General features: G+C 38.6%; 2 protein-coding genes across 2 annotated transcripts in view; both read left to right on the forward strand.

Moving 5' to 3' along the window:
• LOC108932852 (coiled-coil domain-containing protein 6-like) overlaps positions 1-4500 on the forward strand; it is a 29678-nt gene extending 25178 nt beyond the window's left edge. Inside the window, exons 8-9 of the mRNA XM_029251400.1 lie at positions 1008-1129; positions 2593-4500. Of these exons, the coding sequence (XP_029107233.1) occupies positions 1008-1129; positions 2593-2751 (281 nt within the window). The 3' untranslated portion in view covers positions 2752-4500. The remainder of the gene's footprint in view (positions 1-1007; positions 1130-2592) is intronic.
• A 4446-nt stretch (positions 4501-8946) lies between these two features.
• Positions 8947-17847, forward strand: LOC108932850 (monocarboxylate transporter 9-like). The gene is made up of 6 exons (XM_018749508.2): positions 8947-9171; positions 11015-11253; positions 14612-14755; positions 16145-16240; positions 16344-17210; positions 17441-17847. Exons 2-6 carry the CDS (start codon positions 11049-11051, stop codon positions 17623-17625), a joined length of 1497 nt encoding a protein of 498 aa, XP_018605024.1. The 5' UTR covers positions 8947-9171; positions 11015-11048; the 3' UTR covers positions 17626-17847.
• The last annotated feature ends 3812 nt before the right edge of the window (positions 17848-21659 follow it).

The raw sequence follows: 21659 nt of genomic DNA on the forward strand, positions 1-21659 counted from the left end.
CTATTGAGTGATCCCCTTGATGCATTATGTAATTTTACAGTTTTTGTGACCTGCAATCTTGACACTGATTATTCGGTCTCTTTAGAACTCTATTAATTGCCTCATATTGCATTGAAAACTTAGATGTCAAAGTACTGGTTGTCAGCCCTTTTATAGCTGACACGCTGCTGTCAGCTGGCAGTCAGGCAAATATGATTCACCTTTGCAACTGCTTTTGTAACTGATTTGGTGAAACTTCTTGTGTGCTGTTTCTATTATTTCACCCCCTGTACAGTACAAAATAAGTAAATGATCAACTACCAGCATTAAATGATACATGAAAAATGTTGAAAATAGGCACTTTTTCCATTTTAAAACACTTCAGATTTCTGATGGAATATGTGAGAATTTTTCTTTTTTTAAAGTTTAAGAATAATTATGAAATTATCTGTGTCCAGAGTGGTGTAGATGTCAGTTGAATGTGCTGTGTAGATGACTTTGTAGCTCCAAATTTCTCCATGCTATATGTACATCAGTAAGTCAATGAGTGAGCGCATTGGTATGCAATTGAGGATGTACACCATCTTACCCCCAGTGTACTGTATGATTAGCTCATAAGCACAGAAACGTGGACAGGTGCTTTTTGAAGAAACTGGATGCCTGCAAGTGACGGATTTTTCCCATCCATTCATCTAGTGTCAGTAACCACATGTTAGGTTCAGAGTCACAGTAGTTGGGAGTTAATCCCAGAAGCGTAGGGCATAAGGCCAGCTACACCCTGGGCATGAAGCCAGTTCGTCACAGGGTGATCACACACATTCACTCTCACATACACAGTAAGCAAAATTTAGATTCACAAATTCACATAAAATGCATTTATTTGAATTGTATTGATAAAATACAAAATGTTAGCTGCAATGACAATTGGTTACTTGGGTGATTTTCTTTTAAAAAATGTAAAGAACAAGTTCTTGCACGCAGGAGGATAGTACATGTTTTCATGACTTTTCTTTTGCCTCCTCACTCAGGCCTTTCATATGCAGGTCACACAGTGGGGTTTACTCCTCCACCTACGCTGACCAGAGCAGGAATGTCTTATTACAACGCACCAGGCCTTCACGTTCACGTGGGCTCCTCGCATGGCATTACGGTCAGTTTTTGTTCTCTTCTGTTCTTCCCTGATACCAGGGTCATACAGCCAAAACCGTTGTCATTTACACTGAAGCTCCTAAGATTTAATAGAATATCATTTTTATATCTCTTTCCTGAGCAACTCAATCACTTATGTTCTTCATTCAGATAAAAAAATATCCTTTAATAAACTAAAGCTACGTAACACTCAAATAATCAATCCATTGTTTAAAACCACCTTAAATACATTATTGTATCCCTTTTTACCATGACCAAAATAGTCTTAACTTTTTCTGAGGTCATTTAGTTAAATATAAAATATTTTCATAGTCATTTTTATGATTCTGCAGCAAAGTACTTGTTATATCAGTGTATCGTAACTGACTCAAAGCACCATCACACATGGAGAAAAAGAAATGTAAATGTGCAGAAACTCTGTTTACTGAAGATAATATAATCTAGTGCAGTGGCCATTACTTTACAGAAATCTGATATTGCAGACCAGTAAGCACCACATCTACAGGTTGCACTTTGTATATCAGAAGTTTGATGGATGGTATTTCATCCCACCTCCTTTTCAGTATAAAATAAGAACAGTGACAAAGATTTAGAAGACATTCCACTATTGAATAGGTCATTTGCAAGTGGTGGCATTTTAAACATTTATTTGAAAAATGCTGAATAATTGGAGATAGAAATGATTTAGAGTGATATTATCACATGTTAGGTTAGAGTTATTAAGCAATCACATGCAGAAAAGGTGAAGGTGCCCTTTAGTCAGGTTCTAGCATGTTTCATTGTTCAAAATCTGACTGAGACTGATCTTGGGAACATCATTTAGTTCTGTTGCGTGGTTTGTGAAATTCCGCTCTTCCCAGTCTGGGATATTAAATTTATGTCATGTCTTGGGAAAGGCTTAATGGAAGTTCACAGACATTCACCTTATATGGATGTTTGTGTTGATGTCAACACTGATGTTGGGAAAAATAATTTTTCTCAAATGTGTTTATGAAGTTCCAGTGCTGACTTGTTGGAGAAAAAATTTTGTACCTTATGTTTCCCATAAAATTGGCAAATTTGTATTTTAAATAACACCACTTGAAATATCAGTGTGCTTTAGCATTCAACAGACTGCTGCAGTGAGGTACTACAGGAGTAGCAACCTTTATAACTTCTGCCTTTTTTGTTTTATTTAAATGAGTGCATTTTAACACCATTTGCATGGGAAGGATGCTGAGAGGTTCTATGGTATGTGCAGCTATCCATTTAATGTATGCTGGTTTCAATGGTGACATCAGACAAACTGACTACTTTGAGAATTGCATGTCTGCATCTATGTTGGTCAAATGCACTTTTTTTTCCACCGAGCTGTATGTTGCTTCGGGGAAAATCATCTGCTAAATGAATAGATATTTGTAATGTTTGCATCAATGCTGAAGTGTTTCTGTTCTATGTGCTCTTTTTTTCTCTGTCTTAAAACAGAGGCCATCTCCACGGAGGAGCAACAGCCCAGATAAATTCAAGCGTCCAACGCCTCCACCATCCCCAAACACACAGTCTGGGGCACATGCCCCGCCCCCACCTCCCCCGCCTGTGCAGCCAGCAGTCTCTCCTCACTCCTTGCAAGCAGCTCCTCCATAGCACTCCGTTTATCTTCCCTTTCAGCACTATCACCTGAGCCCTGCCATGTGGGTCTGATGGGGCAAGTTACCAAAAAAAAGCCAATATTTTACTGGAGACATTAAGAGTTGAACTACATGGAGAAAGTTTATGTGGGCTGCTCCATACGCCATGTTGTAAATGTTTAAAAAAGGTGGGGGACATGTTAAGCACTACCAAATTATGCTCACAGCTAATTCTTGTGCATTTGTTCACAGAGCCACATGTTAAATCCTTTTGTTTCTTCTTTTTCTTAACTGTTTGCAACTCAGTTTGTATGATACAGATTTTTATGATGCAGAGATTATATTGCTAAATGTTGTACTGCTTAACTTCAAAGGCTCCCAGGTTTAATCTGACAAAGGGATCTGGGATGTGTCTCCCTCAACGTTGCACTGGTCTGGTATTGAAACCAAATGGGCACACCGAAGGTCTAGGGCCTGGTATTGTATTAGAAATATGCAGACGGATGCTGGCTTTCAGTGCCTGTTTCAGTATTCTGAAACTGTACAATCACTTGTTCCACTTTCCACACTTCCCTTTCAATAGGGGGCTGATCATCTTTTGTGTAAAAGTACAGTTGAATCATAAACTTGTGTCATGTGGTAGCATAGTATTGAGCGAAATTTGTGGAATTATTGTGACATCTTGCAAAACTGACATTTTTAGGTGTGAAAATTTTAGGGTTTTTGTACTCAGTATCCAACTATGTGATTAAAGAACTTTTTAGATTTGATTTTTGCCTACAAAGATCAAATACAGTGTGCCATATGTTCAATCATTAAGTTACTGTTTGAAGTGTTTTGAGAAATGTTGAGGTTTGTGTGTCTTTATACGTGTCCCTCTAAATCAGAGATATTTATGGTTTTGTTCCAAGGACAGGAAAGCGTACAGTTGTAACAGTATTTTATCCTGAGAAGGTATGATAGGCTGTCAGTTATACATACTGCCATTTGTAACAATTTTAAGAAATTGGTTGCATGACAAATCTGTAACCTGAAGTTTACCAGTTCCTGGAATGGGTCCTGTTGTTAGATCCTGAATTACAGTTTACCCAAATTTCTTCAGTTTGTGTCCAGCTATAATGTAAACATTGGTAGAATTGTAATTCATTTTTGTATAAAGTGTTGACAAAGCCTTGTTGTTGTTGTTGTTGAATTGGTGGTAGCTGTAGAAGTAGATAGACAATATAACAATCATAATAAATTGGACTTGTAAGCTCAGATCTTGGGCTTAAATCCAAAGAGGTACCCCAGTTTTTCAACCTTGAAAAAGGTACTCCATTTGATATTCAGTTTTGTAAGTTTGATTATAATTGTGACCAGGTTAATGAAATCTTCAGGAAAGTGAATAATAAAAACTTGAAGCATATTTTAGAGGGAAAATACAGGGTTTATAGTTTCCCCTAAGCAATGGGATATTCAGGTCAAAATGGATTATGGGAAAATCAGCATCATGAATATTTCTGGATTTAACACACTTCTGAAAATATGACATTTCTGGTTGACACCCATTGCCTGTGTAATTTGCTTAGGTTTGTTGCTTTGGGTTTCACATCAGCGATAGTCCTGTGTCTGCTACTGCTACCACTGTAATTTAGTAAGAGGTTATAGAATATCTCCATAATCATAACATAGGAGGGGCATTATTGCAGTAAATGTATTCCCTGCAATGATTGCATGAAAGAACAGAGCAGTACTGCATTATGACAAATACATATTTTTAAGCTTTGCAAAGCTTATGTACTGTAATTTGGTTAATTTTTAAATTATGTATTCTAAGTCTAAAATCCTCTTGATAGTATTAAATGCATTTTAATTGACCTTTTCATGTTAAGTTCACATCCATATCTGTTTGTTCTCTATCAGTTACTTCTTTATGTAAACAAAAAAGGATGGAACAGTTGTAACTTTTTTAGGTCATACTGTAAATGATCAGTTATAGGAAATTGGACAATTACAGGAAAATAGCTTTGAGAAATCAAATATAGTAGAGAGATTTTGGTGAGACCTTTACTAGTACTTATCCTGGCTAATGCTATATAGTATAATACAAACATGCCATTTTATACAAGTGACATGAAATGTAATGTTGCCCCGAGGCTGTGATAACATCTTGCATTCAAACATTACTACAAGATGCTGCAGCAAATATTTTGTTTAACATGAGATTGTTTATGGAGTTGTGTGCTTCAGTTTTGAATTTCTGTCTACAGGATACCACAAAAGCACATGACACTCAGAATTTTCATTTTAAAATTGTCTTGTATTCAGTTATACTGTATACACTGTTTTGTAGTCTCTTATTTTAAGTTGTAAATATGCATACTTACTAATTTAAAAATGTCTTCCTCATTTCTCATACATTTCATAGTTTAACGAAGACCATATAGAAGTATTGTTTTCCCCGCTTCTGGGAGTGTATTTTCTTCTATGATTGGACTATTGACTAATGAATGTAAAGTTCTTTTCTTGTCTGACTGGTATAATTTATAGATGGAACACCTTTGGGCCTTAACTCACCGTGATATGGTTAAATGTAAGAGTCATTTTGCTTTCCCCAGCATCAAAATAATTAAAGCCTTAATAAGTGTTCAGAAAGTATTGTTTGTGTTGGTACATTTGATAAATGGTCTAAATCCTCCTGGAACCTCTACAAATGCAAACTTTTATGCAGCGATATCAGGTTCTTTCTGGATACGTATTTGACAAAAAGAGTGATAACTATGAAGTGCAGTTTGCTTCTCATGGTTTTGCAAATAGATTGTGTAGAATAGTTTTAACTCTGACACTGTGTACTCATTTATTTAGCCTGAATATTTTATCATCTTTGACAGTATTGGTGTTGCAAGTTCTTTCCCTCATTCATGAAAAGATTAATTTTGTAGTTTTGATGTCTTTATCCTTGATGGCACACAGTTACAGGAATATGATGTAATTTACAATCAGTCAGCATGCAAAAGTATTGAGAAAAAATTCCCCTATCTTTTGTGTTCACATGTAAGTGGGGAAGGAGGGTTTGTAGAGCAATTTAATTGTAGAAAGTTTTTGCTTAAGTGTCACCCAACCATAGTAACTTGTTGCACCAAGGGTCAGTAAAATTAAGATCTCATCTTTCTTGCAGAAAAGTATATTTTAATGTAGCCACAATTTTATTCTTAAATTCTTTGCATTTTTGTAGTGTTATACTAGATAAACTGCTTCTTGAATCTCTTTTCCCAAGCGGTTCCTTAAGAAGCTTTCAGGCTGGCTTAAAATATTTAATTAGAAACAGCTGCCTACCACTGGCTGTGACCCTGTAGCAAACTGGTATCTGGTTTATGCTGGTTCAGACCAGTTAGTGAAACAATTTTTTCCCCCTCTTTCCTCCTGGAAGTTTGAGACAAAATATGAACATGAACCACTGTTAGAAAAGACTACATGTGGTTTTTGGTTACTTTTGGATTTCTGTTCAAAAATACTTTAATTTGTGAGTGATACAACAGGTATGTTTTCCTCCCGAAAACTTTGTTTTTGGGTCTTGTATCAGAGCTTGGAATGTTATCTTTTCATAATGGGGTATTATTTCAGTGCTAAGCAACTTGAGCTAATCCAAGCTGGAATCCACATTGCAAGAATAAGGTGCTGGCCTTTCATAAAGTGGTTGGAAAACCCAGTGGCAACAAAACCATAAGTGTTTACTTACTCAGTTGGGGGCTGTTTTAATGTTTTAGGAAACTGGCCCTGTTCCTTGACTCCACTGAGCTCCACAACTGGTCACTCCCTCAGACAGCCACTCAGTTGCATCTCAGGACTGGCCTTAGTGAAGAGAAAACATTTATGTCCTCAGGTGCCCTGTGTCAGCTGGGGTGCTGGGAAACTGATGCAGTTAATCTATCCAATTGCTAACGTTCCAGGAAAATCCGCAGTCTTCTGTTGCAAGGCTGACTACACTTCTTGTGTGGGCCTGGATGCCACTCAGAGAAGGAGAGACGAAGAATTACTGCTGAGACAAGTGTAGTAGGATTAAGAAAGGTGAAATACTTCAAGTTACAGCAGACCTGCCAAATGTTTACTTTTGAGTCAGTTTACCTGATTTCCTCACAGTTGTGCAGCCAGATACAGGGATCTTGTGCCAAATGTGGGTGATTGTTCAGTCCAGGTAGTGTATCACTTCTAACCTCTGCCAGTTCTCAAATCACCACTTAGAGTATGTAAACTCATGTTTTCCTTTACTCAAAACAAGGAGGGGAGGGGGTAGTTCTCTTAAACCTTTTATCTTTACCTATTTTTTATTATCTTTAACCGCTAAAAACTGTCATATATATGCATTTTTGAATACTTTCTGAATGCACTGTATACTGTATATTACATATATACACACACAGAGTGCATTCAAAGTATTCAGACCCCTTCACTTTTGTCACTTTTTGTTGCAGCCTTATCCTAAAATCAATTAAATTCATTTTTCCCTTCTCAATCTACACAATACCCCATAAAGACAAAGCATAAACATGATTTTAGAAAATTTTGCAACTTTATTGAAAGTATAAAAAACTGAAATGTCACATTGACATAAGTATTCAGACCCTTTGCTGTGACACTTGAAATTTAGCTCAGGTGCATCCTATTTCTATTGATAGTCTTTATGTTTCTACACCTTGTTTGGAGCCCACATGTGGTAAATTCAATTAGACATGATTTGGAAAGGCACACACCTATCTATGTAAGCACCCACATTTGACAACGTATATCGGCGCAAAAGCCAAGCCATGAGGTGAAAGGAATTCTCTGCAGAGAAAGGACTGTTGTGGCATAAATCTGGGGAAAGCTACAAAAAAATTTCTGTAGCACAGTGCCTTCCATAATTTTTAAATGGAAGAAGTTTGGAACAACCACAACTCTTCCTAGAACTGGCTGCCTAGCCAAACTAAGCAATCTGGGGAGAAGGGCCTTGGTTAGCGAGGTGACCAAGAACATGATGGACACTCTAGCTTAGCTCCAGAGATCCTGTGTGGAGATGGTTGTCCTGGAAGTTTATCCCATCCCTGCAGCACTCTACAGATCTGGGCTTTATGGCAGAGTGGCCAGATGGAAGCATCTCCTCAGCAAAAAGGCACCTAAAGGACTCAGACTGTGAGAAACAAGATTCTCTGGTGATGAAACCAAGACTGAACTGTTTGGTCTCAATTCTAAGCGTCTGCTAAGAGACTGCTCATCACCTGTCCAATACCATCACAATAGTGAAGCATTGTACTGGCGTCTCGTCCGAAGTGTGTGTGCCCCCCAGTCCTGCGTCCTGTGTTGCCGGGTTAGGCTCTGGCTTGCCGTGACCCCACCCAGGACAAGCGGTTGTAGACGTGTGTGTGTGTGTGTGTGTGTGTGTGTGTGTGTGTGTGTGTGTGTGTGTGTGTGTGTACTTTCATACTCGTCTTCTCAAAGTTTAACAAAATGGTCGCTCATCCAAGGACTACTCAAACTGAAACGTTTATCATGGTACTGACGACACATTTTATTGCTAGACCAGGTTAAACGTTTTGTGTTTGAACGGTCAACAAATGGCATAAATAAAAGTACAATATACTTGTGATTTTTGCCTTCTCAGTGTACTACCCACAGCACAAAGGAGCATATTTTTTTCCATACAGCCAGTAATGAAACCTGTTTGAACTGGAGGAGCCAAATCAACAGTGACCGCTAATGGTGTCATTTCTGCCACATCAGCTGGCAAGTGTAATTCACACCTCACAGTTTCTTTGGATGTTTAAATTAAAGCAATCAGTTTGTTTCTTATCCATGTTTATTATGTACTACTGAATACTTTGACCAAGAATACAACTTTGCTTTAATTTTTTTGTTATTAACATTTAGTCTGTCATGAAATACATCACACACATTTATACACAGACTACTTGATATAAAACTACAATGGGGAAGCATTGCTTGTCGACTGCATCACCAGTTTAAGTAGTGCTGAAGAGTGCTTCAAAAACAACCGTGCGTGGAAGTGACTGTATGCTTATACACGTTTAAAAACGAAATTAACAACAAAAACAGGCAGCTGCAAGTATATCCAGAGCACTGACAGCCCTGCGCGCCCGTCTCAGCTCTACTCTGTTTCATTGTACCGGTCACACACGAGGACGAGCCTCCCGCGCGCGACTCACCCGCTCCTAACCCAGACCAGCGGGAACAGCTTCAAACCGGTTCCACGCCATAGCAACTCTCGACTACTTAAAAGGACAGGGAGCGCGCACAAGCTCATCAAACTTCAGAGGAGTAACCGTGCTTTCCAGCAGCATGATGACCAAAGGGGAGCTGCAGCCGTCGCCGTGTCATTTGCTTTTATTCTAGGGGGAGATATTGCAAATTCCGAGTTCTTTCCGAGCCCCCGCGTGTACGCGTCTGGCGTTGCAAACTGAAGGTAAGCAGGGTGGCGTTGGGGTGTTCGTGTTCACCGCGTGTCAAGTCAGGTAAACCCCGGTGAAATGTAGACGCAGTCACGTCACACACGTGCTCCCAAAAAAAGACACTTCACTTGTGCTTTTCTTTCTCAATTCCAAGACACTCATACAGCTGCACTGAACGGTAAAAAATGGTCATGACCATGCATCCGCTGAACACCGCCGGGAAGGTGAACAGGGAAAGAGTTATATATCTTGATTGTGTTATGAAGTGTGTTATGAAGTGATAATTTATCACTTCATAACACAATCAATCTTTCCAGATAAATGAAAGTTTCATTTATCTGGAAAGAGAACTGATAACTGATGAGTGACCCTAGTGCAGTGTAAGTCACGTTGGTAAGGTGTGTGTGCTTATACCCTAGAGTTCATTGGCAGTCGCTTCGGAGAAAAGCATCTATTGATTTTCGATAGAAATATGCTAAATAAATGTAAATCTCAACAGTGACTTGCAGTGTTAAGCCACTTATGACTTTCCCTTTTATACAGTTTTTTTTTTTCTTTTTTTTTTTTTTTCCTTTTTGGACTGAGGCGATTCAGAGCAAGTACTTTTTTCAAGGGTCCTACAGCATGAGTAGGGATTGAAACTAGGGCTGTCACTATCGATTATTTTGGTAATCGAGTAATCGAATTTTACTTTCGTTTATTTTTGGTAATCGAGTAATCAGATTACTTATTTGGCGAGTACTCTAGTAATTGTTTTTTATTCACAATAAAAATAGAATCAAGTGAACAATATCAATAACATATCATGCTTTGCATTTCAAAATTGAAAAGCCGTGGTTAATTTTTCTATATTATTATACTATAATTCCTTGATTTGTGTGATTAGTAACCATCGAACATGCTAACCCAAGCGGGAGTTTATGAGTTATGAAATCGCGATGAAAATAATGTGAACATTTTGAAACATGGAATCCATATTCATGCCTTAACTTCATTTGTCAGAGTTTATTATCATCTATATTCCATTAAATTGTGCTCTCTGACGGGTGTTTAAGTGGTGAAACTCTTCATAATGCAAATATATCATACATATCATGTTCGGTCTTGTGTTTAAAACGGCGTGCAAATTAAGAGTATTCAAATAGTAGTGAACTTACCGTGCTGGCGGAGCATTCTGTGTTACGCTTGGATGTTGCCTTTCAGGTGCTGTGGCATTGCAGATGTGCTGTTATTGTATTTAAGTTGGGTTTTGCACAGACTGCAGACAACTATGTTATTCTTTTCTTCTAACGTGAAGTGTTCCCACACCGTTGACATTTTTTGCAGTTTTTTGCACGGAGCCTCGTCTGTGCACCGCCGCCTTTCCGCCATTTTACGGAGTACTCGACACGGCAAATTGTACTGAGGATTTTTTTAAACCAGGTACTTGAAATTAATCGAGTAATTGTGACAGCCCTAAAACCCAGGTACCTGAGACTCTGATGAGTTGTAGTACAGCACTGTAGTGAAGGTGTTAGTTGCATGTGAAATGTATGATGAATAAGTAATTTAAAATTCATTAGCAGGCTATTAATTGCAGGCATTCCTCAAATAAATGAGTAATTTCCCATTCTGGCCAAATCCCAACTTCCAGTCCTTTAAGGTGTCCAAGCAGCTGTGATGATACTACTAGGCCAGAGTGTTACCTTTTGCTACAGACATGGGTAAATGTTTGTTTTAAAATAATGCTTAAAATACATAAAATAATGGATTTTAGATTTTTTTTTTTTCCAGTATCTGTGATTCATCTGAACCATTACCTGACCTTGAAATATAAAGTAGAAGTAAGATTTTTTTTTTTTTTTTTTTGTTTTACAGAATATCCTCTTGAGCTCTGTGTCAAAGCTGCAGGATGAGTCCACAAAGGTCAGCAAGAGGCCTAGATGGCGGCTGGGGGTGGGTAATTGTTGTGGCATCCTTTTCGGGCCAGTTGCTGGCCTATGGGTCCCCCCAGTCAGTTGGCGTCCTCTACCCAGAGTGGCTCAACACCTTCCAGGAAGGAAAAGGACTGACTGCGTGGGTCGGCTCTCTTGTTTCTGGTGTTGGGCTGATTGCAAGTAAGTCAGTTGTTCCTGGCGCACTGAGCATGTTCAAATTTTAACAAGACTTTGTTTTTTTTTGATAAATCCTTTGGCCCCCTGTTAATTTTTCAAATGTAAAGAACTCCTATGGTTGCACACCACAGCGCATGGCTGAATTAAGGGGAAAAAAAATCTCTTTCCTCATCCTGTTACCTGTTTTGAAAATGATAATACTAGTAGTTCAGCTTCCTTAGTCAATGTGTACAAAAACATTGTGACCTTTTGTAGTCATAACAGAAATATTTAATCATTTTAATCTAGTTTTATTGTATCACATGGAAGTTGGTGAAAGGATGGTGTGGGCACAGCTGGAATTTGGTAAGGGATTGACTGAGTTGGCATTATGTTCTCTCACAGTTCTCCCAAAAACACTACAATGTAAGAAAACACTTTACAATGTAAGAGCACTATGTGATGACTGAGAGGCATCTCTGTTAAAACAAAGGTGCCCTTGTTACTACATTGTTTTAGCTAAAAAATCCACACTAACTGTAGTCTTTTAAGATGGTTTAGTTTGGTATTAATGCAGTGTATGCTGTTATGGAATGAAGAAAACATGTGCAGGCCTCTGCATGACCTTGGTACACCAAGTTACCATCGATGTGAATGATTGCCTCCGGGATGTCCGGAGTGCTGACAGGAAGCGATGACCTGTTAACATTGTACCCTGACAAAAATTAAGGCCCCCCTTCAGTATCAAAGACAAGAGTTTAACAAACTTGGAACACAAAGAGAGAGAATTAGCTGAGGCTCGTTTTGTCATGAGCACATGGATATTTCTTATGAGAAAAAAATAACGTGTGGCCTTGCTTGAACCTTTGGATGTGCTCAATTATAGTATTATTTCCAGACCAGACACACGTATTGTCTTCCATTGCAATACTAACAAAGCTCAATTATGATGTGACAAAATATATGTATTTAGTGAGCAATGATATTCCTTCTTAATTGAAAAAAACCAACCAACATCAACAATTGCTTGTCCCGAGGTGAGCTGGAGCCTTATCTGGCAAGGCAAGGCAGGACGCCCAGGATGGGATGCCAGTCTGTCGCAAGGCACCCCTTGAACCCCAGACCTGCCACACAGCAGACACCAGTCAAATCTGCCATGCCACCAGACCCCCCCTTGTTTTCATCTTTTTTCAAATCAAATCACTTTGTCACTCACCCTAACCACAAGTGTACAGGTGGTAAAAGTATTAGGTGCTCGAAATAAGATACAGATATGTACATTTTTCATTTTCATACTCAACTTCTGCAGTTAATGCTGTACTGATAGTACTAGTAAGAAGTGTTTCCCACACTCCCACACATGGCTTTTTCTGAAGCATTCTTCTTCGAAGTTATTAGAACTAATACACTCACCGGTCACTTTATTAGGTACACCTTGCTAGTACAGGGTTGGATCCCCTTTTGCCTTTAGAACTGCCTTAATTCTTCATGGACTAGATTCAACAAAGTGCTGGAAACATTCCTCAGAGATTTTTTGGTCCATACTGACATGATAGCATCACGCAGTTGCTGTAGATTTGTCGGCTGCACATCCATGATGTGAATCTGCCATTCCACCACATCTCAAAGATTCTTTATTGGATTGAGATCTAGTGACTGTGGAGGCCATTTGAGTACAGTAAACTCATTGTCATGTTCAAGAAACCAGTTTGAGATGATTTGAGCTTTATGACATGGCATGTTATCCTGCTGGAAGTAGCCATCAGAAGATGGGTACACTGTGGCCATAAAGGGATGGACATGATCAGCAACAATGCTCAGGTAGGCTGTGGCGTTTAAACGATGCTCAATTGGTACTAAGGGGCCCAAAGTGTGCCAAGAAAATATCCCCCACCATTACACCACCACCACCAGCCTGAACCATTGATACAAGGCAGGATGGATCCATGCTTTCATGTTGTTTACGCCAAATTCTGACCCTACCTGAATGTCGCAGCAGAAATCGAGACTCATCAGACCAGGCAACATTTTTCCAATCTTCTGTTTAATTTTGGTGAGCCTGTGCAGATTGTAGCCTCAGTTTCCTGTTCTTAGCTGACAGGGGTGACACCCAGTGTCCTTATCTGCTGCTGTAGTCCATCCGCTTCAAGGTTCAACATGTTGTGCATTCAGAGATGCTCTTCTGCATACCTCGGTTCTAACGAGTGGTTATTTGAGTTACTCTTGCCTTTCTATCAGCTTGAACCAGTTGGGCCATTCTCCTCTGACCTCTGGCATCAATAAGGCATTTTCACCCACAGAACTGCCAATCACTGGATATTTTCTCTTTTTCTGACCATTCTCTGTAAACCCTAGAGATGGTTGTGCGTGAAAATCCCAGTAGGTCAGTAGTTTCTGAAATACTCAGACTATCCCATCTGGCATCAAAAACCATGCCACATTCAAAGTCACTTAAATCACCTTTTTTTCCCCATTCTGATGGTCAGTTTGAATTGCAGCAAATTGTCTTGGCCATGTCTACATACCTACATACATTGAGATGCTGCCATGTGATTGGCTGATTAGATATGTGTGTTGACGAGCAGTTGAACAGGTGTACCTAATAAAGTGGCCAGTGAGTGTATATTAATATCACATGACTGAGCTCTGGTATCATAAAGGTGGCCATGTGTTTTTCCAAAACACTGGACAGAGGGTCTCAATTTTTTTTTTTTTTTTTTTTTTTAAATATGTGTAATCAGTTGTTAGCCAATATTGCAGCTTCTCTTTCTTGGGTGCTGTTTATGCGGTTTACACTGGAGGGTCAAGTTTGCTCTGAGGTAGCCTTAAACAACTCTTTGATTCTGAAAAATGGCATCAAGAAGTTGCCCTACGTCTTGTTGGAAGTGGGGGAAAAAAAGTTCTTTCTTGGTTACACAACTTCTGATAAGAAGAGTGCTAATGTTGTCTGGAAATTAAATAATTGTCTAAAGGTTAAAAAATCACAATGGCAACCAGCTTTATCTGTTACCGCTCGACCACTACAGACAGCTGAGACATTTGCCGGATGTGCAGTCTGCATTTTTAGATCACTTGACCTCATTGTCCACATTTGAACATGAGCTATAATTCCATCTTGCATTTGCTTTAACTGGACAAGGATTTGCTAGTATTGTCTCAAATAGTAAACAGATGAAACAGAAAAAGTTAAAGTGAATCGTCATGATTTGCTGCAAGGCATCGTATTCATTCCATGTTTCATGCAGGGTGCACTGCTTGAAGCGAGGAATGAATATGATGCCTTGTCATCATGTTATAAAATAATGATTTTCCTTTCCTTGAAACTTTCTTTAATGTACTTTGCATTTAAAATGGGATGTTGCTTCCTTCTGCTTGTTCCCAGGTCCCATCTGCAGTGCCTGTGTCATGAACTTTGGTGCTAGACCTGTCACAGTCTTCAGTGGTGTAATGGTGGCTGGAGGGCTTATGCTCAGTGCTTTCTCCCCCAGTGTTCAGTTCCTCATGTTCTCCTACGGAGTCGTCGTTGGTAAGGGAAGCACACACCAAGAACAGCTAATCAGACCAGTGTGTTGAATGTGCACATAGGTCTCTTAAACATGAGGAGAATCTTTTGAGCTTATTCTTCAGATCCATTCAGTCTTAAAAAATGGCAAAATGAGTTGTGACAATATTTTAACATAGTAGAAAAAAGTATACAAGCAGTCAACTTACACAGTTTTAATAAGATGCAAATTGTTCATTTTTAACTGCTTTGATCTATTTCCTTCAATTTCAGTTTCAGCAGAGCAAACGTCACCTGTTTTTATACAGTATGTCCAGCCAATAAATGTCAATAAAAAAGATCAAATCAGAATAGTGATGCGGGTCTGCCTTAATGCAGCTCACTTCTGCAAAGTTTACAGCTCATGAATTATGGACTGAACAATGTTTGTAAGCTGATAAGCCCACTGGTCCTAGAGAAACTCCTAGGACAGCAGGTTCCATAGTGGTTAAACACATAGACATGTAACTTTAAATTAGCATGTGGAAATCCAGGGTCAGACCCTACAGTTTTCCTCTTGAGAAATTATTTAACCTGAACTGTTAAATAACTGGTGCTTAGATAAAATCATTTGGCTTTTATGCCGTGAAATTATACTTATTCTTTATCCATGACTGATTGCACAGAAATAATGGTAGGTTTGCATAAAATAAGTTGATACAAGGATTCCTTATTTACCTGTCAAAAGGGAAGGATTTTGTCTTCTTGCATGCTTGTGGCTTAGTACAGTGATCACCAGGGAATGTTCTTCTACATCCACCATCCTGTCAGATAGCATTAAGACTTATGGAATAATGGCTTTTCACAGCTGCACAAGGCTGAAGCTGAAGGATGAGCACTGTGGACACTGCAGTTTGTAATGCCTGGTTTTACATATTTCACAAATAAAACTTATTTTTAGAATACCTGTGCAGTGTTGGTGTGCTTAAACCTTTTACATTTATTAATTTAGCAGATGCTTTTCTCCAATGTGATGTATATCTCATGGAAAATACAATGTGTGCATTATATCAAGAGCAGTATCTTTTGTAGTATATTTTTACTACAAAATCTCTTACTACTAGTACTTAGTACTAGTATCTCTTTTACTATATCTTAAGTAGTTGCTTTTGTCACAGGTATATGTGCCTGTCTTTTGTTGTCATACTGATTCTAAGAAATGCTACTGTAATAATAGTTACATAAGTGTCAGCATTATCACGATAAGCATGAGATGCATAGTTCTGATTTTAACCGTTTAATTCTTGAAGTCTCCTTTTCATGTATGGTCTACTGATGTTGTCTCTGACAATTTTTACTACAGTACTTAAGTAAAAACCTTGTATACACATACAGTATATTTTTTATATATTTTTTTTTTTTTTTTTTTTGCAGGACTAGGCTGTGGATTAGTCTATGCTGCTACTGTGACCATTACTTGCCAGTATTTTGATAACAGACGCGGCCTTGCACTTGGAATAGTGACAACAGGTAGACTAGCTTATTAACTGGCTTTTCACATCCACTTATTGAAATATGCTAATAGAATGTTCAGCATCAACTGAAACCTTTCCTTTCTGTCTGTTGTGTTCAGGTGCAAGCGTGGGGGGTTTTTTATATGCCACTGCTCAAAATGAGTTCATTGAACTCTTTGGACTTGATGGGTGCTTATTGATCATTGGAGCCCTGTCTCTGAACCTTATGGCCTGCGCTGGACCAATGAGGCCCCTGCACCTGCCAGGTTATTTGCTTAAGCAGAAAAAGGCATTTGAACAAACTGAGGAGCAGCTGTTTTCCCAGCCTGACAAGCAAATGGCTGCGGAAGACTCCATTAAGATGGCGGCAGGCACAGCTGGGAAGGGTCTTATAGTCAAGGATCTGCTGATCACCATAGACATCAAAGATCCCCTAGCCTATGAAAAGGGCTTTCTTGGAAGCACTGCTCTGGTGAAGATCATCAAGAAGAAGCAACAGTCCTATTCAAAATACATGCACTCCACTGCTGAATTTCTCCAAGACCACATCTTTGCGTCCCTCTGTGTCACCCTCTTCCTCTTTAGCTTGGGTGGTTTCCCACCAGTGCTCTTCATGGAGGATGTGGCACAAAATAAGAGGCTCATTGAGGGAGTCAGTGTCATACCTCTAGTCTCCATTGTAGCCATCACTACTGGCCTGGGCAAGTTGGTGCTGGGTGTGATGGCTGACCTGCGGTGGATCAACAGCTTGTACCTCTATGCCTTTACAGTAGCCAGTACGGGTCTAGCCCTGCTTATTATTCCAGTGTGCAATACCTATATTGGTCTGCAAATCCTCTCAGGTGTAGTGGGATTCTTCTCTGGGAACTGGTCCATAACACCCTATGTTACTACCAAGATTGTTGGGATTGAAAGACTCACTCAAGCCTATGGGCTTCTGATGTTTTTTGGTGGATTTGGAATTATGCTTGGACCTCCAGTCGTAGGTATGATGGTTCTGTTATTCTGTATCTTTACTCACCATAAAGTCAGTACAGCACATTGATTAATTGTGCTCATTAGTGTAATATAATAACACAGTTAAAATGGGCATGTCAGTACAGGGGGTAAAGAAAAGTCAGGTGTGATTAAGTCAGGTGATATTGAGCGAATTACAGTCGAATTGAATCTCGGTTTACGTACTTTAACAAAATCATCTTCTCTCTTCTCTTCCTAGGCTGGTTCTGTGACTGGACACAGTCCTATGACCTTGCTTTCTACTTCAGTGGAGGGTGTGTACTGCTGGGAGGTCTCAGTTTCTTCCTGTCTGCTTTGCCTTGCTGGAACAAGAACAAAAGTGAGAACCTAAGACCTGACATTGAATACACTAGCAATTGTGAAAAAGTTGCCTCTGTAGCATAAAGGGTGTCGTGTTCAGATTTCTTTCCTCTGGCTTCGGCAGCCTCCACAGATGCATTTAGACTGTAAAGTTCAAAATGTATTTGCTTAGCACATTTCTTTGCGCTTCACTGAGGCTGTAGTGTTTTACTGATTGAAACAAAATTTTTTAAAGAACCTTTTTCACTCTTATGTGGACTCCCAAATTAAATGGTCTAGGCTTTAGAAATTTTTTTTTTTTTTTTTTTCTGAGTTCAAGTTGCATTATTATGGCTTCATTTTAAGAGGCCCGAATATAACATATAACTGGACTGTTTGGTGCACATAAAGCAGACATAAAATACCAGATTGTTTCCTTCATGAATGCTGTTCTGTTTTGTTCACATAAAAAGGACTTGCCTTCATATAAATTGGGAAAGGCCTTTTATATTTTTTTTTTTTTTTTTCCTGCCATTAAGAGTTAAGTGAATTTAGGGAAACAACTGTATGGCTATTTAGAGGGACTGTTGGCACATTTCATTCCTGATTTTTAAAATTTTATTCTGGTATACTGAATTGTGGTGCCATGCGATTTCCAGTTCCTGTAATTATTTTCACCTTTATGGTGAGGACTAAAAGATTCTGGAATAAATGAGGGAATGCACTTCAATGTACTGCATAATTCACACTGGACAAAATTGTCTTGTCCTTTTATTTATAGTTTTGATACAGTTCTCAGCTTACATTGTAAGTTGCCAAAGTGGAATTTATTCTAGTCACCTCCTGGCAAAATGTGGAAGTTGGGCCTATTAATAAAATTGTGCTACTTTAAAATGTCTGTGTTTAAGCAAATGTAGTGTACATTTGTGCCAATCATACTTTAATCCAATCTCACATAATGTTGCCTGTTTTTAAATAAAGAACATTAGTTGGAAATGCATTTTGCAAAAAAAAAGGTTATGATTAAGTAAATGTCTGCATTGCTATTTATATGCATGTCAGTCATGTGTTGTAAGCACTTTGTTTTGATTTTAAGGCTGGTCCTTTTGTTGTTTTTAACTACTTTTCAACAATCTTGAAATATACAAACCTGTAAACCATTAGTGTTTTTTTTTTTTTTTTTAATGGATTGAAACTCATTATAGATAATGCATCATTTTAACAAACATTGTTTATTTACAACCTTAAATGCTGAAGATTCTTTCATCGTCAACTATCTTACAAATACAGACAGCCTGGTTTCCCTTTTACCATTCCAGTTATTCTTGGCCAATTCTGCAGTTCTTGCAGCGTATATACCCTTTGAAGCAGGACACAGATGCAAATTTTGGAGGTGTGAGCAAAGATATGGACCTCTTACAATGTGCATACTATGATTCAGCAATGTCTTTTCACTTTACAGTGTAGACAGAATAACTGACTGGAATTATTTATTAATTTAGCTGACATTGTTTTCCCCTGCGTTAGAAGAGCGCTCTATAAAAAAATAAAAATAATTTATTTAGAGGATGATTTTCTCTAAAACAACTTTCAGTGAACTCTAGTGTTATCAGCCCCCACTACCTTATTCACCAAGGTGACTTACACTGCTAGATGCACTAGTGGAACACACTCTCTTTGTCACTCACACACTATGGGTGAACCTGAACAGCATGTCTTTGGGAGGAAACCCACACAGACAAGATGCAAACTCTACACAGACTGAGCAGGGATTGAACCTACATCCTCTCGTCCCACCTAGGTGTTGTACAACAGCAGCGCTACTTGCTGTGCCCCCATGCCACCTGTTTTACATCAGATTGCAAAGAATGATGATTTACCCATTTATACAGGTGTGAACATTTTTCCTGGAGCAATTCTGAATAAGTCTTCTTGACCAAGGGCATGACTGCAGGTCCAGGAAAATCTGAAAATTGCAGAATGATGGCTCTAATCATTAAAATGCCTGACACACAGAAACACACACACACACACCAATAAGATCACCCTTGCCCATTTCACCCATAGCTATGGGCAGGGCTTGACAAACAACAGGTGTCAGTCTGAGAGAAGAAACATAAGCAATTTTTCTCACTGATATGCTCATTGGAGGTAGGAATAGGCTCATGTTACCTTTAGTATGTAGGTAAAATGCTGTGCAGTTCATTCAAGAATCAAGGTTTTAATTTCTGCCAGGTCATGCTAGCTACTTATGGATGAGTGCAAGAATGACTGATGTTTCTTTAGGTGGGTAAGACAAAACACCAGTAAGCATTTTAAGTAATGTAACGATCTGCGTTACCATGAGTTTGGGTGGGGAAACGGGTCTATTGTACATATTTGCACTGTGAATAAAATGTAAAAAAGTGTTTAACCACTGTGGGGACTTAAGGGGAAAATAATAGGGTGACAGTGTTTCCCAGTGAGAAGGAGAGAAAGCCTGGAGGGTATTAAGCAGGCTGGGAAGGCTGGCTTGAGGTACAGGTCCTTAAGAAAAAGGGGTGTTCTGACTGAGACTATTATTTTCGTGTGTCTGTATGCTGATAAATTGTTTATTATGAACACTACTGTCCTTCATCCCATCCAATCAGAGAAAAAACATGTAAGAAATTGGTTTTCAAGTTCTTTCTGTAATCTTGAACTCACTACCCATATATTACTGAACAGCATGGTAGGCTTTTTTAACACTGCTTGAAAAATGTTCACCATTAGCAGAATTATACTACAGTATAATGCACAAGCACAAAATACTGCAACAAAGTAACTATCAGACGAGAAAGACCATTGCTCCATATAGATCACTCGTAAAAGTAAAATAATAATAGTTACAGTATCCACTGATGTACAAAAATAATTTAATAAGGCAACATGAGGGTCAGGGATTCAACTACTGTTTAAATTGCTGCTTTACTGTCAAAATGCACTTTTCTCTTTAACCATTACACAAAACTTGACAGCATTCCAATGGCTGAGAAATATATAACAAGCAAAAGAATCTTAGTACTAAACTGACATGGACCTTCTAAGTAAAATGAACTTCAGAGACTGTTCCAAATATAAGTCATACTTGACTTTTGTAAATGGAAAGGTACTATGCTGAAAGTGACACATAGTAATAACAATTATCTGGCTTGAATAAAGGTTTAATGAAAGTTAACGGGGGGATGTGGTGGCGCAGCGGGTTTGGCCAGGGCCTGCTCCTTGGGAGGTCTGGGGTTTGTGTCCTGTTTGGGGTGCCTTGCGACGGAAAAGACACTGGTTTGCCGTGACCCCACTTGGGACAAGCGGTTTCAGCCAATGCCTGTGTGTGAAAGTTAATCTAGTTGTTACTAAATTGGGTAAATGTATGTTCTTGTACATTATATCAGAATTGTTATATTGTTATATCATTGCAAAAATGAACAGAGCTACACATTTACCATGCACAGTGCAAGGCTGGTAGGTTAGAATTATGTTATTTGTTTCACAAATAAAATATGGGACATTTTGTTGGAAGAGTTTCTCTACTGCAAAGGGGGAGAGTTCAGATACACTTTTTAATGTTTTGCAGTTTGCAAAGTAGTAATGAAAATTTAATCATTTTACCATTTTCCATAAAAAAAGAATGTGAATGCACAAGGATAGACTGTAGTTGTGCAAATATATGTAATTAAATGGAAATTTGCTTTATTCCAAAACTCTTGAAGTAAAACCTTGTAAACTTAGAACAAAGTCTTGTCCTGGAGAATGTTACTAGCTAGTTCCTTATCTTATAATTTTTCCCTCAATAGTTATGATTTACAAAAGCTGAATGTTGTGGTGTTTCAGAATAGCTGTATGGTGTTTCTCGGCATTATTTTGAGCATTGTCTTGATTAAGGAACTAAACTTGCAGTCTGTTCAGAACATGTACTTTTATTATGATGTTAAAATGTGCATTATTTTTTTAATCCCCAGTATTGTGTGTAACACCTTAGAAATTAAAGCATTACTGGGATATTACTCTTTATGGGAGCAAAGTAACAAAATGCTTTATTTCTGCAAGCTCAATAATGAAGTTATGTTTTTTAGTTTGTACTGTGTTTGCATTGTGTATTATCCCGAACCTATGAGAGCTCTGCA

This window comes from Scleropages formosus, chromosome 4 (genome assembly GCF_900964775.1).
Source record: "Scleropages formosus chromosome 4, fSclFor1.1, whole genome shotgun sequence".
Lineage (NCBI taxonomy): Eukaryota > Metazoa > Chordata > Actinopteri > Osteoglossiformes > Osteoglossidae > Scleropages > Scleropages formosus.